This window comes from Tauraco erythrolophus, chromosome 1 (genome assembly GCF_009769465.1).
Source record: "Tauraco erythrolophus isolate bTauEry1 chromosome 1, bTauEry1.pri, whole genome shotgun sequence".
In the NCBI taxonomy this organism is placed as follows: Eukaryota; Metazoa; Chordata; class Aves; order Musophagiformes; family Musophagidae; genus Tauraco; species Tauraco erythrolophus.
Genome location: NC_141465.1, coordinates 118,972,305 through 118,992,846, shown reverse-complemented (window position 1 = coordinate 118,992,846; position 20,542 = coordinate 118,972,305). Strand labels below are relative to the sequence as shown.

Genomic DNA, 20,542 nt, shown 5'->3' with positions numbered 1-20,542 from the left:
TTGTGGAGTCTCCATCTGCAGAGATATTCGAAACACAACTGGACAATAGTCTTGGACAACCTGATTTAGCTGACTCTGCTTGAGCAAGGGCCTTGGACTAGGTGACCTCAAGAGGTCCCTTCAAACCCAAACAACTCTGTGGTTCTGTAAAGATAATGTAAGAACTTTTAGAACCTATGCTGATAACTAAGGCACTAGTCTAGGAAAGCACTTGTGTTTAGTCCCCTGCTCTGCCACACACTTCTTTTTCAGAAGCCAAAGCAGTGATTTTAGTTTCCAATCTCCCTAATGCAGATCCTGGAAGGGCAAACATACAAACAATCGAAAGAACAGCTCTTTCCACTACTTAGTATAAAAATAAACTATATGAGGTATTCTGCTTTCTTTTCTTCCTTTGATGTGCCCGGTTAGCCAACTTCCAAAACAAGATACACCACCAGCTGGGCTGTAAGGTTATTTCTTTATGGCAATTTTAAATGTATGCATTTACTATTGAGGAGAATAAAGAAAGGACAAGACACACAAATTCGTTTACATATGTTTTCCGTTACGTTGCAGCCTAATTTATGTTAAAAAAAAAAAGTCACACTACAAAGTGAAGAATAGTGAGAAGAAGAGACAGATAACAAAGCTTGATGATGTACATGCAATTCCGATTGTCATCAGTGTGTGAATTTTGTGCACAGTAAGCTTTAATGGGAACAGAGTACAGGGCTTCACTCCTAAAACAGCTAACACATATTATTGCAATTGATATTTATATTTTAAAATCAGATGAAGAACTAAGTGCACAAGAACTCATTTAAGAAATCAGCAAATGTTGTAAAAGTATCAGAAAGAGAAGCCATCAAATAATGCAGCATTTCATGGGTCACTGGCTTGTTTTGTGTGCTTTGATTGTCTGCACCTGAAAAGTGCATTAATGGCCCAGTAGGAGAAGGCACTGAAATTTGGGAGCTATCTAACAGACTGTATCCAATGCCTATGCCTGACATAACTAGAAGTGGCCAGGTCTGGCTGTTTCCCTGATTGAAACGTACACATTCCAATTTTTAACAGCATCATAACGCTCCAGGTAGTCCACTTCCCGGAAAGGTTTGTATTTCTCAGGTGATTAACATCACTCTGCTTCTGGCCATCTCTGAGACCATTACAAAGGTGTGCTGTAATATAATAATCCAGAAATGCACCGCCTATGGTGCCTCATGAATGAAGAAACAGAGCATCTGTGCCAGAGTTGGCCTTTTAATAGAAATGGAAAGGGTAAGAAAGCCTGGGGCTGCAGACTGAGGCAGAATATCTGAAATTACAGGAACAATACAGTTTTCATAAAGTAAACTAAAGCAACTTTTTTTTATTTATTTACAAGATCAACATAGGAACAGCTGTAACTTGGGGTCATCTACAGTTGCTGTGCTGCTGTGAATACTGAGTATGTATCAGAAAAATTAAACTTAGGATGGATAAACTGCGCAGAATATCAATTAGAGCCCTTGTCCTAAAGAAATTGCATGACAGAAATGGACATGTTACCTAGCATGGAGGTGTTGGTACTGTTAAAGACAACATTGCGGTTGATCAGAGGAGAATATACTATCTCTGAGACAAAGCTAAGTGCAGAAGCCACATGAGGAAGTGGCCCCACATTGGGAGATTCCAAGGCAAAAGCAGTAAGAACTCTACTGCCACTGTGCATATCACCCTCACAACTAATCCCAGACGTTCCTACTCTAGACTGGATGCTTTTGTGTGTGCTGGACAAACACATTCATGGCCAGGCTAAGAGGACTAGCAACACTGACACCCCATTTTCAAGTGACCAAGAACACAGATGTGCCACTGCCACACATGTTAATGAAAAAGCTATCCTTCCTTAGACTCACCTCTAGTCCTGGGAGCTCTACATCCACTACACAAGTTGCAAGAAAAGAGGAAGTCAATACCAAAGCCCAGACTAAAGATTCAAAAAATGTCAGTACTCAGAATATCCCGCCATGTTCCTCTATCTGCCTAAAGAGTAAGACAAACCAAGAGCAATAATCACAGTTGTTTTGTTACAGGAGAATGCTATCGGTAACACAAGTACAATCTATAAGCACACACATCTGTGTCATCTACACACCACTACCAGAAAAAACAAGTAGCAGATTAGAACATTCCCATACAGCATTCATAGCTTTTCAATGGAAAGATTCAAAAGTTAAACCTTCATTACCCACTGCAATAACTTGTTCTTAGCCTTGTTAAGCTTCTAGTTAACCAGTAATGTGGGAATGCAGAGCAATACATGTAACTCCCCTGTCACAAAAAGCCCAAGACAGCCATGAAAGCAGGCCTTGCAGATGTGTACAATATGCTATCAAGAAACGCACAGGAAGATGGGAAGGTGTGGTGGGTTGACCCTGGCTGGACACCAGGTATCCACTAAAGCTGCTCTATCACTCCCTTCCTCAGCTGGACAGGAGACAATACAACAAAAGGCTTGTGGGTTGAGATAAGGACAGGGAGATATTCACCCATCAAGGTCACAGGTAAAACAGACTCAACTTGGGAAAGTTAGTTTAATTTATTACCAATCAAATCAGAATAAGATAACGAGAAAATCAAATCTTAAAACACCTTACCCTACCTCTCCCTTCTTCCCAGGATCAACTTTACTCATGATTTTCTCTACTTCCTCCCCCACAGTGGCACAGGGGGACACGGAACGGTGGTTGCGGTCGGTTGTTTCTGCCACTCCTTCCTCCTCAGGGAGAGGACTCCTTACACTCTTCTTCTGCTCCAGTGTAGGGTCCCTTCCATGGGGTGCAGTCCTTCAGGAATAGACTGCTCGAGTGTTGGTCCCTCACAGGGTCACAAGTCTTGCCAGCAAACCTGCTCCAGCATGGGCTCCTCTCCACAGGTCCTGCCAAGAACCTCCTCCAGTGCAAGCTTCTCATAGGGTCATAGCCTCCTCCGGGCATCCACCTGCTCCGGCATGAGGTCCTCCATGAGATGCAGGTGGATATCTGCTCCATCATTAACATCCATGGGCTGCAGGGGGACAGCCTGCCTTACCATGATCTTCACCACAGGCTGGAGGGAAACCTCTGCTCCAGTGCACCTCTTCACGGTGCTTCTTCACTGACCTCGGTGTCTGCAGAGTTGTTTCTCTCATATCCCACTCCTCTCTCCCCACCACCGCACCGGGCCTGACCAGCCAGCAGCCCTGATGGGATGAGCTCCACCAAGCAGGCACTCCAGAGCTGGGAGCTTTGGAGTGCTCCCAGAGTTTCGACTGAGGGGGAATGAAGGCCTTTCACCAACACCGCCGGGCTGTGGGGAGCTGCTCCCTGGCCTGGGGCAGCCTGCAAGGCACCCCAGCCGCACCACTGCGGCCACCGCCTCACTGTCAGGCAAGGGGCAGTGGCCCAGCACAGACAGCTGCCCCACACCTCCTGTCTGTGCTGCAGGTTCCCCCAGTGCTCCCCACACACACTCTTTCCTTCTGAACTCTTATCCCGAGGCACTACCACCGTTGCTGATGGGCTTGGCCTTGGCCAGCGGCAGGTCCGTCTTGCAGCTGGCTGGCATGGGCTCTATTAAACACAGGGGAAGCTTCTAGCAGCCTCTCACAGAAGCCACCTCTGTAGCCTCACTGCTACCAAAACCTTGCCACGCACACCCAACACAGAAGGCCAAGTAGCAGACTTGCTGCAGTAGTGCCTAAGGCAGAGAAAGTAACAATTTGTAAAGCAGAGACGGGCACAGATGCAGCAGATGAATCCAAATAGAGTAAAAGTAAAGACGCTAATTAGAGCACTGAGACTACATGATACAGACTGTTTTCAGTCCTACTCTTGATACACTGCATGACTTCATGCTAGTCTACCATTCTTTGAAGTCTACCCCCTTCAAAGTGGGAAGGGTCCCACTTTGTCCACATCATCTGCATATGTTGGAAGCTCATGAGATCAGAGTCTACCTCTGACTAGTTCAGTAGGTTCAGACTTTGACTGAACCTTCCACAAATAGTACATCTACATTAGCCTACTGTAAACATACTGAACATAAAAATAATGGGAGGCTTACATAGACCAGAGGGAACAGCAGATGACACAGGGAAAAATTAAAATAGAAACATAAACAGGAGTGATACACTTTCTAAGATGAATACAAAATGAAGGAAGGTCAATGGAGAACTGGATGCTAAGATTTAAAAATACGGTATTTAAAAATCACTGGTATCACTGGCAAATCTTCCAGTGACAACATCTCATTGCAGTTACTTATTTAATTAGCATATCACATTACCTTATGTGCTTGATATTAAACTCAGATGAGTGTGAACAGATACCATGGAAAAAATCAAAGTAACTTGTATTAAACAATATAAAAATGATACTTCTCAGTAAAGCATCATCAAAACACACACAAACATTTTTACCTCAGCTCCTAAACTGAGAGAGATTATTTCATCCTCAAAAGCGGAATGTGTATCAATGTGAGGAGGAATTCCTGCATAAGAAAAACGAAAAAAGTCAGTATAATAATAACAAAGTGCTATCTCTGTTAGCAAGCTCTGTTTCCATGGATGTTCATATAGAAAACTGGGACGTATGGTTGAACAAACATAGTATATCATAAACAAAGGAGTTGCCTTCCAAAAGAATTCAGGACAATTGTCTCATTTACACACCCAGATTAGATGCACACAGTTAACATGTGTCCCATATCTATATTTCTGGAAATATCTATATTTCCACTATATATCTATAGTGGAAATATCTATATTCCTGGAAATAAGACAGTTCAGGTCACCCAAAGGCCTCACTCACCCTCCCTCTGAAGACACCAAATGCTCTCCGTGCTGAAGAGAGCACCTGAAATCACTATGCTCTCCTCTTCGGCAGTTTAGCACTTAGCACTGAGAGTTGTGCTATGTTAGGTGATTTGAGGCCTTAGTTCATCCATGATCATGTATTTCTCCCTCACTCTCTTCACAGAGAGGGAGTGATGTGAAACACCCCCTCCATTGCTGAGCAAACGACTGCGCTAAGGATCTCAGCTTCAGAACTAGGACCTATCATCATGAATGGAGGCGCTGTCAGGGTCAAATCCCGCCTCTGCTGTGCGGTTCCCGGCAAACTCCACAAGCCACTGCCAGGCTAATCGCTGGGCAGTACATCTGTTGGTGTGCGTACGAGTAAACATGCATAGTTGAGAATTGCCAAAAGGACAGCAATTTTTTTTTTTTTTTTAATTTTTCATTCAGATCTGCAGATTGTAAAGAAACTGCCATTACCCGCACCTCATACCACACATTTTAACACCAAACACTGAAAACAGCAGTGTGCATGCCACAGCAAGGCACCGCTGCACGGTGGGGAACTGTAGCCAGCAGTGGAGCAAGGCCAGCAGATAGCTTGGGAAGAACTGCAACTACACCTTCCTTTGACACCATAGCAGGCCCAGACAGGTGAGAGTAACTCCTATGTGATCCAAACCAAAGTAGTTATATTTGCTTACTAAAAACCTCGACTCAACGTTCCTTTTGGACACTATCAAATTATATAATCATAGAATGGTTAGGGTTGGAAGGGACCTGAGCTGAAAACAGTTTTTCCTAACAGTGTCAGCCAGCCCTACAAAGCATCCTTATTATATGCCAGATTTTACCTGCAGATGTAAATATTCCGAATTCCATTAGTTTCAGTGAAAGCAATACAAGTGTTTTATGAGGTCAACATTTAATCTGATAAAAAGAATCAGCGAGACTTGAAAACCAAGGACACATACCTGTTTGTTTGCTCATAACTTTGCCTCAGTATAAAGCACTGACACTGCCTTTAGATGCACACTGAAGTCAGTGCAATTCACTGTGCAAGAGGAGAACATCAACCACCCTCTTCAGCATCACCCAGACAATTCAATCAAGACCACACTGACCTATCTACTTGCTGTTTATACTTGTCATGGTTTGATGTGGAGGGGGTGGGGGTTCTGGTGGTAGGAGAGGGGTTTTGCTCCCTGCGACCTCCCCGGTTTTGGAACCGGGTTAGGCTTAGTTCTGGCCACCAGATCAGACTGCCATCCCCCTCGGGGTTGAGCCAATAGGGCGCCTCTGCGAATTGCCCTATTTAAGTCAGGACAAAGGAACCGGAAAAGGTGCTTTGCCCAGGAGCGAGCAGAGAAGGGAGGAGGGCACTGCCCCCACTCCCTGGCTCCCGGCCGGGCAGCTGCCTGCGTCGGGCCGGCGCCGCCCATGGAGAATGGCGGCGGCGGAGCCAGCTGGGGAACTCAGGGGCACCCCACTCCCAGGGTGCCCAGTGGGCTGAGTTCACCTGGAGAGGACTGAGATCTGAGAGAAACACCCGCATCGACAGCAGGTCAGTGAGGATGGAGCGGGAGGAGGTGTGCCGGAGCCGAGTTTCCCCTGCAGCTGATGGTGAGATAGCAGGCGGCCCCCCTGCAACCAGGACGGCCTCGGTGGAGTAGAGACCCACTCGCAGCCCGTGGGGAGAAGATGCCTGAGCCTGAGGATGGTCGTGTTGCGATGCACGACAAGGCAGAGAGGCATCTGGAGTCTGCATGACGACCCACGCCGGAGCGAGTGGCTACAACTCCCTAAGTATCCGAGACTCTGGTAAAGCCCACACTGGAGCAATCTGTGGGGAAGGATTGCTTCCTGTGGGCTGGACTCACGCTGGAGAAGTTTGTGGATTTTTCCTCGTGGGTAGGGGATCCACTGGAGCAGGGGAAAAGGGTGTAAGGACTCCTCCTCCTTTGAGACAGAAGCAGCAGTTAACAGCACGGAATGAACTGACCTGCACTCCCCCAGTCCCTGCCCCCTGTGCTGCTGGGGGGAGGAGGTAGAGCCGGGAGGAAAAGGAAAGGGAGGGGGGGAAGGTGTCGGTTTTAAGATCTGGTTTTGTTTCTTTCTGTCCTCTCGAGTAACCGGTTTTGTTTCCCTTTGTCCTTCTAAGTAACCATTAATAAACTGTTTTGCTTTGAGAAAGCCCTGTCTGTTTTGCCCGGGACCATGGTTGGTGGGTGCTCCCTCTGTTCTTGTCTCAACCCTCAGTCCCTTTGGTTTTTTTTTCTCTCCTCTCTATTTTACTGGAGAAGGAGAGACTGTGTGAGTTTTAGTTGCTGGATCAGCCTAAAACCACGACAATACTCCATATATGCAGCACACAGTAAGAGACAGACACCTAAGCAATCAAAAGTGGATGGTAACTTTCATGTGTAAATCTACTTTAAACATTATTAGACGCCTGAATGAAAACAGTGCCCTCAAAAAGGAGTTCGTTTAGCGTGTTTTAAGTGTGGCCGCTACAGCTTAGATACCCAAAGTCATCAGTCACTTTTTAAAATCTCAAGTGTAATTTTCAGTGACAATCTGGCCCAGAACACAGATACTAAAGATATCAATCTGACTGCCCTCTGTGCTCATTCATATCCTAACAATTTGCACTTAAGAAAGGGTATTTTGCTTTGGGTTTCTTTGTGGTTTGTTTTTTTTTTTCTCAGAAAAACTGCTTCTATTCATGATAGAAATCTACAATTCTAACTGATCTCCAATGTCCCAGCCAGAAGTACACGACTGTATCAATTTAACAGATTGTCAGATACATAAACAAATAGGATCAGCTTTTCAGACCTTTCTTTGGCAGACATTGTATTAGCTGTCAGACATTAATTCTGAAAGAAAAGCTGTTGTCCTTTCTTCCTAAGGACAAATGAGATACTCACTCTAGAAAGCAAGCCAGATACTTAGCCTTAATGACTGACCTTAGCAAAAAGCACAGCATGTGATTTATTCCCTAGAAGTGTGATTAGAAACTAAGTCCTCTTCAGATGTCCCCAGTTTGGGAAAGATTACAAAAATACAGTAATTTCTTATTCCTCAGATAAGGGAACACTAGTTGCATCGTACATAAGAGTCCATATATCACATATACGAACATGATATCATATGTTATTATAATAATATATTATATCATGTATCTTGCTGTTAGTAAGAGCAAGAGACATCTCCTGGAGACTGTATGCACAGTACACAGAGTAAGAAGAGTCTGGAATGAAAAAATGCACTTGACTACAAAACCAAATATGACTATTCATTCCTATATCTTTCTATGGTGAGTTTCCATGTTATGGCCTTGGACTCTGAAACATCATCAATTTCCATAACAGTGGTATCAAAAACTGTACTTCTAAACACAAGCTCCCGGGTTCAGAAACCAGTATGAAGACTTTCATTTTGATTCAAAGCATCTCTGGTGACAGAGGAAATACACTAAGCAGGTGCTTAAATTCTGTCTCTACACCATGTCACATTTCATAGAATCATAGAATGGTTTGGGTTGGAAGGGACCTCAAAGATCATCTAGTTCCAACCCCCCTGCCATGGGCAGACACGTTCCACTAGATCAGGTTGCTCAAAGCCTCATCCAATCTGGCCTTGAACACTTCCAGGGATAGGGCATCCACAACTTCTCTGGGCCACCTGTTCCACTGCCTCGCCACCCTCTGAGTGAAAAATTTCTTCCTTGTATCTAATCGAAATCTGTCCTCTTTCAGTTTAAAGCCATTGCCCCTTGTCCTGTCACTACACGCCCTTGTAAAATGTCCCTCCTCAGCTTTCCTGTAGGCCCCCTTTAAGTACTGCAAGGCTGCTATAAGATCACCCTGGAGCCTTCTCTTCTCCAGGCTGAACAGCCCCAACTCTCTCAGCCTATCTTCATAGCAGAGGTGTTCCAGCCCTTGGATCATCTTCGTGGCCCTCTTCTGGACTCACTCCAGCAGCTCCATGTCCTTCTCGTGTTGGGGACTGCAGAGCTGGATGCAGTATTCCAGGTGGGGTCTCACGAGAGCAGAGGGGCAGAATCACTTCCCTCGACCTGCTGGCCACACTGCTTTGGATGCAGCCCAGAATACAGCTGGCTTTCTGGGCTGCCAGTGCACATTGCCAGCTCATGTTGAGCTTCTCATCCACCAGCACTCCCAAGTCCTTTTCCTCAGGGCTGCTCTCAATCCATTCTTCGCCCAGCCTGTACTTGTGTTTGGGATTGCCCGACCCACGTGCAGGACCTTGCACTTGGCCTTGTTGAACTTCATGAGGTTCTCACAGGCCCACCTCTCCAGTCTGTCAAGGTCCCTCTGGATGGCACCCCTTCCCTCCGGCATGTCCACAACACCAAACAACTTGGTGTCATCTGCAAGCTTGCTGAGGGTGCACTTGATCCCACTGTCCATCTCACCAACAAAGATGTTAAATAGCACCGGCCCCAGTACTGACCCCTGAGGAACACCACTCATCACTGGCCGACATTGAACCGTTGACCTCAACTCTTTGAGTGCGACCATCCAGTCAATTCCTTATCCATCAAGTGGTCCATCCAACAAAACCATGTCTTTCCAGTTTAGAGACAAGGATATCATGTGGGACAGTATCAAATGCTTTGGATAAGTCCAGGTAGACGATGTCAGTTGCTCTTCCCCTATCCATCAATGCTGTAACCTCATCATCTATATTTCTGGAAATAAGTATTTAGATGATACTCTCTTCTGATTTTCGGTTACGTTGTACTGGTTTGGATAGAGTGAATTTTCTTCACAGTAGGTTATATGGAGCTGTTTTTTGCATCTGTGCTGAAACAGTGCTGATAATACATGGATGCTTTAGCTATTGCTGAACAGTGCTTATAGAGAGTCAAAGTCAAGGTCCTTTCTGGTTCTCACACCTCCCTGCTAGTGAGTCAGCTGTGGGTGCACAGAAGTTGGGAGGGGACAGAGCTGGAACAGCTGACCAAAGGGATATTCGTACCATATGACATCGTGCTCAGTCAATAAAACTAGAGGTGATGTTTACTGGGGATGCCATTACTCACAGGGACTGGCTGAGCATTGGTTGGCTGACAGTGAGCAATTATTTGGGGAGGTTTTTTGCATCACTTGTTTTTGTTTTGGTTTATTTCCTTTTTTTTAAAAAAAAAAAACTTATTAAACTGTCTTTGTCTCAACCCATGAGTTTTCTCACTTTTACCTTTCTGATTCTCTCCCCATCTCAATGAGGTGGAGCAAACTAGTGGCTGTGCGGTGCTTACTTGCCTACTAGGGTTAAACCACAACATAAGGTAAAGAGCTCAAAATTTTTGAGGGACAAATGAACTTACCTTGTCCAGGCTCATACTGATTTACAGTCAGTTGATCAGGTTTATTTTTGATATATCCCTGCTTCAAGCACTTCTCCAAGAACAGGTCACAAATTTCAGGAAGACCTAGTTATAGAAAAAGAGTCTCTGAGCAAGACAGGACAGCTTTTTATATTGTTATCTTTTCTTTTTATAATAAATATAATAACTGGAGAAAATACATGGAAACGGCTTTGTAGATATGTAAGTCCATCTTTAATAGTGATCACTCTGCATTTGTTGTAATACACCCATTGGAATTGTGTGCCTGATCTGCAAGTCTGATATATGTAAAGCATCTCCATAGAAAGGCCATTCCTCCAAGACCTCCACATTCAGAAGCAGATCATGCCTTACAAATGCAAATTGCACTATATCTACCCATAAATAAAAGCATATCAAATCAGAGGCAAAGTTTCCACCAACTACAGTAAAAAAGTTGCAATCAGGAAGCAAAATTATTATGCAGAAAGTCAGAAGTTGTGCAGAGAGCTCTCTAAAAAATTTACCCTCTCAAAATCTGTTACTGCATTAGATTAAATATAATAATAATACAAAAAACACCTGTTGCAAGTTAAACTGTTTTTGAAACGGGAATGACAGTTACAGTCCTTCACCAAAACTTCGGTTTGCTATTTCACCCGAGGACTTCATTATAAAATTCTGTTGGAGGTAACACTTACAAACATGTTAGTAATAGCTCTTCCACAAATCTATCAAATTTTATTTTTTAATCGTTCTCCCTCAATGAAGTGTTTATGCTTTTCTCAAACATAAAACAGTCTACCTGTGAGACCAGAAAACAGCTCAAATATTGATGCTTTTACAATTATAGAGCTACACTGTTAAAACCACAATGTAACCAGAATCCTTCTGTTGGAAGCTATATCCACCCCAATTCACATGCATCGCCTTAAACACCTTCAAGTTTTATAGGAATTTAACTCTCCTATTTACTATTTTTAAATCTAAGACTACAAGATGACTCATTTGTTTTGCTCTGACTCACAGCTCTCAATTCCAAATAAGACTTACTCAGACCTTTTCAAAATTGCTTTCAGTCCAAAGGAAATTTTATTTTGGCATGCATCCAGCAAGCTTCAAGCTAGTCAAGATAAATATACAGTGCAATACACACCTCAAACAAATGAGTATGTAATTTGTAACACATAATCATTTTAAGAAACAAAAGCTAAAAAGAGTAACAATTACAATTCAAAAAAACCTTATTTGAGGGGACCTCAATAAAGGGCAGCAACCCTTAGCTGGAAGGGACTGGAAAACAAGCTTCAAGCACTCACTGTAATTCGGAATGGATCTCATTCCAAAGCACTGTTCAGTGTGCACTTAAGATGCAGTGAAGGCTCTCCTTTTATTAGAATCTCACCTCCTCTTTAATTAGAATCTCATATCCATTTCTCAGCAAGGCTTAAAGGCTTTATGTAATGATTTAAACATCAGTGCAAAGTAAGCATGATTTAATAAGAAAGTTCTCACCTCCAGGCAAAGGTTTGTCTTTATCAACATTGTTGTTATCATAGCAAAACTCATATCCAAAATGTTTTACTCTTCTATGCTTTAAAGTCTTCTGGGCTGTAAAATACACAAGTTTAAAGTAAGATTAGACTACATTAAACAGTATAGGCAACTTGCTATGCTCCCCTATTCCATCTGACCTGCTACACCTAAACATTCTTTAATTAACAGTTAAAACAACGTATGTGACCCTTGTCCTTCACACTTCTACCTTATTACCTTTTGTATTTCAAACCTCATATTCACTGTTGCTTGAAGTCAAACTGATGGTGGTTTTGCATATGCAAGAAGTAGAGACAACCAATTTTCTTGAGCCATGCTTAATTCATCTTTATTCTTGGCCTGATCTCTGAACTTGCGCTTGATTAATATCCTATGGATACAGCAGGATCCTTCACCAATCACCAAGTTACATGTTAGCTACGGTCAACATAATCCTTTGTGTTGTTCCAAGGAACAAAATTTACACAGAAACACTGAAGTAAATTCCATGAACAATTCTTATTAAGAGATTCGACTCCACAGAGCTCAAGTGAAAGCACAAAAGCATCCAGAGCGTGTCTCGCTGACTTCTTTTTTTATTTAAGAGAAGACACAGTCCTTCAGTTGGACATCAAATTACAACGGTAACCTTCACAGAACAGTCTTGTGCTTGGTACAAGACACCTAAAAAAGACATTAGTTCTTTCTGGATACAGGAATATTATTCAAGTGAATTCATACCAGAATGCCAAATCCAAGTGCTCAGGGCAAGTGGCCTATGACCTGCAATATAAGACCCAATTTCTAAAATACTAAGAACAAACACACAGTGATTTCAAACAATACATTTACCAAGATGTAGGCTTCTTGTAAACTGAAACCGTAGGAAAAAACAGCATAAAAGTATGGAAGGTCTGGATGTCTATGGTTTTGCCCACCATTTTGAGTATCTTCATCTCCCATCCAGTCAATACTTTCCAACATCCTCATTTCTTCCTCTGGAGAAATAATCTTTTCAATGACCATTAGGCCTGGAGGCAAGCTCGTAGGAACAGCATTCTGCCAGAAAACTAGAGTGTATGGAAAAAGAGAATGTTGTCACTGTTTAGAGAAAATAAAACCACGTGTTCCCTATAGGGACATTTATTATGTATGAGAATAAAGTAAATATTTCTTCAGCTATACTAAAATGATACAATGGAGCCTTCATTGGGGTCTTATTTGCTGAATGATGATCCCTTTTTGGCAGGACAAAACAGGGTAAGTGACAAGTTATGCATCATGCAAAGCACCTTCTAAAGATTTTACTGCATAAGACCAACAAGACCCCACACTATTCAAATGCAAAACCAGTTGTGAATTTCCTGCCAAAATAATGGTAAAAAGAATTTCCCAATCACTTCCAAGATTCTACCTGCCTTTCATTGTAATTTTATAGAACTTTAGTGATTTACCAAATCGCCAGATTACACTCTGTACAGAGAAGTCATCTGTAATCAAATACGGAAGAGTATAATGCAATCCCTAGGTGGACACAAAATGCTGGTGATGTAGGGTCGCTCAGTTTGCTATCCTAATAGCTTAAAAAAGCTATTCGCTGGCAGAGCGTACAGACCAACACCAGGAACCCTTTTCACTAGACGCTATAAAAGTTCACAGAAAGAGCAACAGTTCTTGTACCAGATAGCTTATAGTCAGCCATAAAGAAAGTCTGGTGAGAAGGGGGAAAAGGAGTAAAGGAGTTGAAATTAGAGCATCCTATCATGAACTACAAGGAGCAAAGATTATTTTATGTCTGAAAGTCTGGTGAGAAGGGGGAAAAGGAGTAAAGGAGTTGAAATTAGAGCATCCTATCATGAACTACAAGGAGCAAAGATTATTTTATGTCTTGAATCTTAGATTCTGGCTTTCACTCTCTGTGTCTGCTTACAAACATTAGCATGCTTTTAGCTATACTTACAACCTAGGAAATAAAAGCAAAGGGAAGCAGTTGCAGGAAGCTGGATATATAACACAGCAGAAAAATTACACCTTTTTCCACAAAATTAATATATAGAACAATGTTTTGGCCAAAGTCTTCCAGTGTTACTTCTTTTCCATTAAGTGCATCGAAGGCTTTCTTGGCTTCTTCTGTTGTCCCATATTTCACAAACGAATATGGCTTATTCGATGGCATTAAGAGTGTTTCCACCAATCCATATTCTTCTACTATTCTGAGCAGTTGGTGTCTACTCATCCCATTACCAAGACCGGCATTGGCAATAACCAGGCTCTAATTGAAGAGGAATAAAAAAAAAAAAAAAAATGCAGAATTAGTGATTACTGTTAGTTCACTTAGAAGTAACACTACCAAGAAAGTAGCTCTGTAAAGAAAAATTAAACCCATGCGTACTCCTTTACGTATTCCACACAAGGAACTTACATTTCAATGTGCTTGGTATATGAGGCTGAGGTAACCTTTGTTTGCCCAGCACATATTCTTGCTTGTTTCATACACCACTTACTCAAATCTTCTGTCATTGATGAGCATCTAGCTGGACCCCAAAATGACTCTTTGGATAGATCACGTGGATCATCTGGTGTCTGGGGAAGTGTTGCAGGAAACAAGTCCTGGATTATGGACCCATTTCCAAGCAATGCTAGAAAAACACAGTCCCTACTCCAAAGAGCTTAAAATATATACAAAACTGCTGGGTCATTTTAGGTTATGTCCAGGTAGTGTGAAATCTGAGAGAAGACTAAGCCAAATTTTGTTACAAAGAAGTATAAAGATCTAACTGATGTTTCCCTGTTTGAATGGGAAAAATTTGCAGGATCGAGATGAACAAGGCTAGAGTAAATAACATTGTTCTACAGTGTTTCAAGCCATTAGCACCTCCCCAAAACCGATGGAGGGAAATCATAAACTCTCTCTCAAACTTCTTCCCTTTCTGTCTGCAGGTTCCTGTCACTTACTTTTTGCTACAGCAGGATCTGCGAGGTCACCCTCTGATTGCTGTAACTCTCTACTGTGGCAGAAAACTACAAATTAAAAAGCTGCGTAGTAGGTTGAAGTGGCTTATGGTAAAGTTCATTGAGCACCATAAGAAAGCAGAATTCCCTCTTCTCTTGTGCCCTTCTGTGCAAGGGAAGAGAAAGTTGTCCCCTTTTCAATAGCTGCAAGTGAGTCAATCAGTTCGAGTCCCACAGAATCACAGCCTAAATCAATTTAGGTGAAAAAAACAATGTGGAAAAGATTTTTAAGAGAGACATGTTTTTAACAGGGAGTTAAACAGATGAGACAAACTATACTTGATAAAGTAGTACAGAGGAAATAAAGATACAAAAGCTAATACCCAGAGAAGAACAGAACTAAAAAAAAAAAGAGAGAAAGAAAGAGAAGAAAAGTTTATCTACTTCAATAAGGTAACATTTCCCATGTTTCCTCCTCCCCAACCCAAGGAACTACTGTTTCAGATTAAAAAAAAAACCCAAAACAAACAAAAAAAAAAAAAAAGAAAGAAAAACAAAGAAAAAAAAACACCACCACTTATCCAAAGCCCATTAAAGTCTGTCCATAGACATTAAGCTGCTCAAGTACCATTCAGCTTTGAAATCAAAGTCACAGAAAACCCTCAATCTCAGGAAGTGCATTTTGGAGAACTGCACTTTAGACAAAGCATATGTGAGAATAGAACACAGATAAGCTGCATTTTCACACTACCATCAAAATCAGAACTAGCAGTCACCTGTGTGGCATGGGAGACACACTCAATGCCCTCATGTCTCATCAAAGTATGCTGAGCTCTGACCTGCTTCCTCAATACCTTCTTCTTCATTTTATGGACTTTCAAATGATCTTCACTGGTTTTAACTTCCATGCTGGTAATCTGGGAAGCAGAAGTAACAACACACAGTAAGTGTCCTGTTTGAAAAAAAATCCTTCAGTCTGCTCTAGAGATACAGCCTCCCCATCTCGTGTGTCAGCTCTAGGATAGCAATAGGACTTCAATTCCAGATTTTATGATTATTTGGGGCTGACAAAACTGAGTCTGCAAAGTACATTCTTCCTCAGTCAATAGCATGGTTTTCCCCATCTCTGAAGTTCTGTTATTAAACTCTCTTTTATTAAGAGGATCTCTCCCCCCAAAAAAAAAGTTTTTATAAAGATTGCCATGATGCTAGATGTAATTTTCCAGTTTTTCTCTTCCCCTTCACTCCTTTATTCGCAATATCATTACATCCCCTTGCAGTCGTTAACCTGCCTGCCCCTTCTGGTCTCATATAGTAGTTTCAATTAATTTTTTTCTCTCCACAGTAGAACAAGAGAAAAAAAAATGTGGAACTGCCATGAGATTTGTATCATCTTAGATCCTAAGTTATTCATGCCTTATCAAATGCTTAAGTTGGAGATGAACTGTTCCCATTTGGCTCCTTCTTCCTAACTGCCACTTTCATATGTGAATATGACATTCGGCAAAAATTGCCTTTTTTTCCAGAGTTGAAAAATGAGTTCAATACTTAGACACTCAAGAACTAGCAACCAGGATGTGCCACACCTCATTTAGCACATCTCCCAAGGCCAAATGTCACACAAATCACATTCCTGTCATAAGGAGGAAGAGAAAACTGTACATACATTAATTAACTATTGAAATTAGTGGCAACACAGCCAGTGTGTGCCACAACCTACCAGTGAGCTACTTAACGGTCACTGGCCTTCTCCAGGCTTTGTTTCATCTTTTGCAACTTCTGGTCTACTGCTACATTGAGATCACACAGTCCCTTCCTACATCCCTCTGAGCCTACTTTCTTTTTCTTTCTCCCTTTCCACTTCCTTCAAATCAAAGGGAAGAGTTCAGACCTCCGGTAAGACTATGAAAAAGCTCCCAGACATTGATGTGGCTAGACTCTGTCCTTCTCCTCTCCCTATAGCACAATCCTTCATGTGTATTCTAGGGTATTCATAGAATCATCATAGAATCACAGAATTCTTCTCTTCTTTCCCAAAAATCCTCCTAACAGTACATCTGGACAATTCACCTGCAGTTGTCTGTCCTTTTCCAGTCTTTTATTATCATTGATCTGATAATAATCCTTCCAAAAATGTTTTTGTTTCTGTTTTTTAGGAAAAAAAATCAAACTACTCCAACAGTGAGTCATCCACTTGCATACCTTCTGGCTTGCAAGACTGCGTAGCTGCTTCCCAATACCTAATCTGCAGACACAATCATGATAACATGATGATGTACCCCAGGAAAATTGCAAAGGTAAAAAAAAAAAAAATCATATTAGTATTTAATGCAACTTTATATTGAATGACTTTGCAAATTTTTTCTTTTAAACAAATGCAAATACGCTAGTAAAATTGTTATTACAATACTAAAGAGTTGCATAAGAGCTCTAAGTATGCATTCCCAATGACTGCTGCAGCACTACCACCATCTACACGCACAACTATTAATGGCACCAAAAGAGAAAAATCTTTAAAGGGAATCAGAGTGACAAAAACACCCCATGGAAATAACAGATTCTAATCCTCCAAAAACGAGCAGAATAAATGCTGCCAAAGAAGCCTCAGTCTTTTGCCACTCCTTACCATTTGTTGGCTCTTCCTCCTACCACTTTGCTCTTCTACTCCCAAACCCAATTTTACAGCAGTCTCAAAGGAATTAAAACACTCATCAAACAAAACGAATTGGCAACAACTTCAAGCAAACCTAGCAAGTTACTGGCATGGTAGGCTCCAACAATCCTGTTCTGAAATGGCTTCAGATGCCTGCTATCGAGGTTTGAGATGGCACACGCACGGCCCTAGCAGTCTGCACTCAAATAATGCTGTTTTGCAGGAGGTTAAAGTTTTTACACAAATCCTAGCCACATAAAGATCACATTTACATCCAAGCCTGACAAAAAAAACTAATAAATTACTCAGCACCAAGATCCATTCTACCACCATTAGACTCTTGCCAGTTCCTAGGGTCCCTTACTCAGCGCTAATAATAAGCATGCTAACAGGCCATGGAGGAAAAATGCATGAAAAGGAAACCTCTCAAGTGACAATACTCTAACAGAGCACAATTTCAGAAAAAGAATGAGACTATTGAAATAATTATTCCATGTGATTTCAGAAACATAAAGAGACTGAAAAGATCAACGGGTTACAGAGTCAATCTTAATTTCTGTAAAATAATTTTTATTACAAATGTCTTAGAAACTGTCTCCCATTTCCCTTCAAAGCAACAGTGCTCGCCAAGGGCTTTTTGTATATTTTATAATCCGATTTTCTCCCTTCCTAAATCTCTGGGTACTTTCTTAAATAATCTTTTCCCCTTCTTGATGACAGACCTGCACACAAGCCACAGCTCATTCTTTGAGAAAACCACACTTGCTTCTGAAGACAAATAGTTCAAAATAAGTTTTCTTGTTTAGAATTCTTCACTTAATCTCCAAATACGGTTAAACACACAGAAAGCAACGATCCTCTTAACCTTCATTAGTTTAATAACAATCAAGAAATCTCAAACCTGCTCAGACTAAAAAAGCACAGCGAGACGCAAAGAACCCAACAAAAGATAAATGGAAGCAAAGGTAGTACAGGGTGGGGGGGGGAGGAAGTTGCATAAAAAGTTTACATCAAGTACATTCCCCCAAGTCCATCTAATGGGCTACCCTTATCAGGATTCATTTGATTTGCCGGCTCGTTCAGCAAGCTTACCATGACCAAGCGGCCCAATTAACAGATCTGGTCCAAAAGGCTTGGCCTGTCCAACTTTATTTGCCATACACAGGTGAACAGAGACCAACAGCTTTACAGACCACCCATGCACAGGTGCTTATCTTCTGGGGAAGGTGACAAGCAGTCTCAGACTACTTCACAGGAAAGTATAGGAGAGACACATCCTTGGTTTGGTGAGGTGGAGTTACAGAAAGAGAGTAGAAATACGGGCTGAGTTTCCTCTTTGGAACCATGCAAATCCGGTTCAGATGGAAAAGCATGGAGCCTACGTACAACACCCACACTAGTCAGATCACTGCCATGCAGACTCTGCAGAATAGACCCAGCCAGAAGAAAAGGCTATAGAACTGAAAGGCTCAGGCCTCTCACGTAACATCTACACCTCTGCGCACTGGAAGACTCCATCTGATATCAGAGGAAAGCATGTCTGAGTTTAGTCAGGCCTTTAGTCAGGTCCTGACAAACTCCCACATTTTCCCGGCAAAAGCCAAAAATGGTCACATATTTGGCAAACTAGCACAGACACTGAAGTTGAAAGACTACTTTTCATCCTTTCATAATCCCTGAACTAAACAACAGAAGAAGGGGCAGATGAGGTGTGACTCAGCTGCCTAAACAATGGCATTTGAAACTGGCATGGATGCCCTATTCTGCCCAGAGAAGACCTTCCCTACATGCCATGTCATGCTTGCCAGCATCAGTCAGATGCCCCCAGCCCCTGAAGGCAGCTCAAACAACACAACCTGCATCGCTAAGACATACAGAACCTTCCCTTGGTCTCTGTCTGACCTGGACCTAAACTCTCTGCCTTGTCTGTTGCATCATTACTCAAGGCTCAATTCTACAGGCACAGAAATCAACAGTCTGTCTTGATTTCCGAGTTGAGGAATCACACTCAACTGTACAGAAGTGGAAGACTTTATTTGGTAGCGTCTCACACCCCCCCTTTACAAAGGCCAACATGACTACAGAAGAAAAAAGCATGCAGCTATGGATAATTCCTTACTGTTTTCACCTCCTTTCACAAGTACTAATAAAGAAGTAGCTCCTGAAAACACACTGAAACAGTCTCTCACGCAATGCTACCTCGGGTTACAGCAGGTCACACAACTGGCCTGAAATCCCTGCGAAGGTTAATGTAAAGCTTTAATGTGATCGGGGAACCTTGTTTGTAGCAGAAGCGACTTCTGAAAACGAAAGCGCGTCGCTACCGGAGCGGAGCCGAAGGGCCGCTGTCAGCAGAGGGAGCGCCGCGCTCGCTTACCAAGTTCGGCAGCCGAGTATTCCGTTTTGGCTCGGCTCCGTGCCGCGGACACGTACACACAAACGTATACAGCCGCTGCACACACACAGACATCAAAACTCGCCGCAAAAAAGAAGAAAATCAGGAGCCCTGATGGGAAGATTTAAGAGTCCCGGCACTGGCCAAATCGGACTGACGGCGCCGGTACGGCCCTGCGGCTGTCCCCACGCCATCGCCCCAGCGACAGCCAGCACGGAGACCTGCCACCCACACCCCGCAAATGCACGGACTCTTAAAAATAACAACGATAACAAGAATAACAACGGGAATGTGCGCGTGCTGTTCTGCGCTGACTAAACCCGGTGGGGGGACGAGACGGGGCGACGGACGGACTGCGAAAGCTGAGAGGCAGCCGCAGGGGCTGACCCGGCCTTGCCCCCTCCTCGCACCACCCCGCCCTGACAGCGCCGGGGCCGGCGCCATGCCGCGCGGGCTCGGCTGCCCCGCACTCGGCGGGCCGGCGGGGAGGGAAGCCCAGCCCGCAGCAGGGACAGCCCGCGCTCCGGCTGCCACCGCGGCGGCCGGCCTGCTCCCGCTCTCCCAGCCGGGAGGCGGGCGGGACGGGCGCCGCAGCCCCGGGCCCGGCCGGCGCGGCCCGGCACGTTACCTGGGTGGAGGCGGCCATGTTAGGGCAGGCGGGCAGCCCGCCACCGCCTCCACCGCTCCGTCATGGCGCCGCCCCGCCCCCGGTCCGCCCCGGGCAGGGGGGGCTGCGGTTCCCGCTGCCGATCGGGCGGCGGGTCTGCTGAGGATCGTTACCGAGGCAAAGCGTCTGCCCCGTTATCACACGGTGAAGGAAGCCAGACCTCTCCGACACCAAGCGCT

The 20,542-nt window shown here is 43.4% G+C and overlaps 1 protein-coding gene across 1 annotated transcript in view; it reads right to left on the bottom strand.

The window, feature by feature from the left end:
- ALKBH8 (alkB homolog 8, tRNA methyltransferase) overlaps nt 1-20,350 on the bottom strand; it is a 57,819-nt gene extending 37,469 nt beyond the window's left edge. Inside the window, exons 1-8 of the mRNA XM_086621786.1 lie at nt 20,325-20,350; nt 16,851-16,893; nt 15,425-15,565; nt 13,728-13,968; nt 12,635-12,766; nt 11,676-11,771; nt 10,161-10,265; nt 4,427-4,497 (exon numbers count right to left, since the gene is read on the bottom strand). Coding sequence (XP_086477912.1) covers nt 4,427-4,497; nt 10,161-10,265; nt 11,676-11,771; nt 12,635-12,766; nt 13,728-13,968; nt 15,425-15,556 — 777 coding nt within the window. The 5' untranslated portion in view covers nt 15,557-15,565; nt 16,851-16,893; nt 20,325-20,350. The remainder of the gene's footprint in view (nt 1-4,426; nt 4,498-10,160; nt 10,266-11,675; nt 11,772-12,634; nt 12,767-13,727; nt 13,969-15,424; nt 15,566-16,850; nt 16,894-20,324) is intronic.
- Between the last annotated feature and the right edge of the window lie 192 nt (nt 20,351-20,542).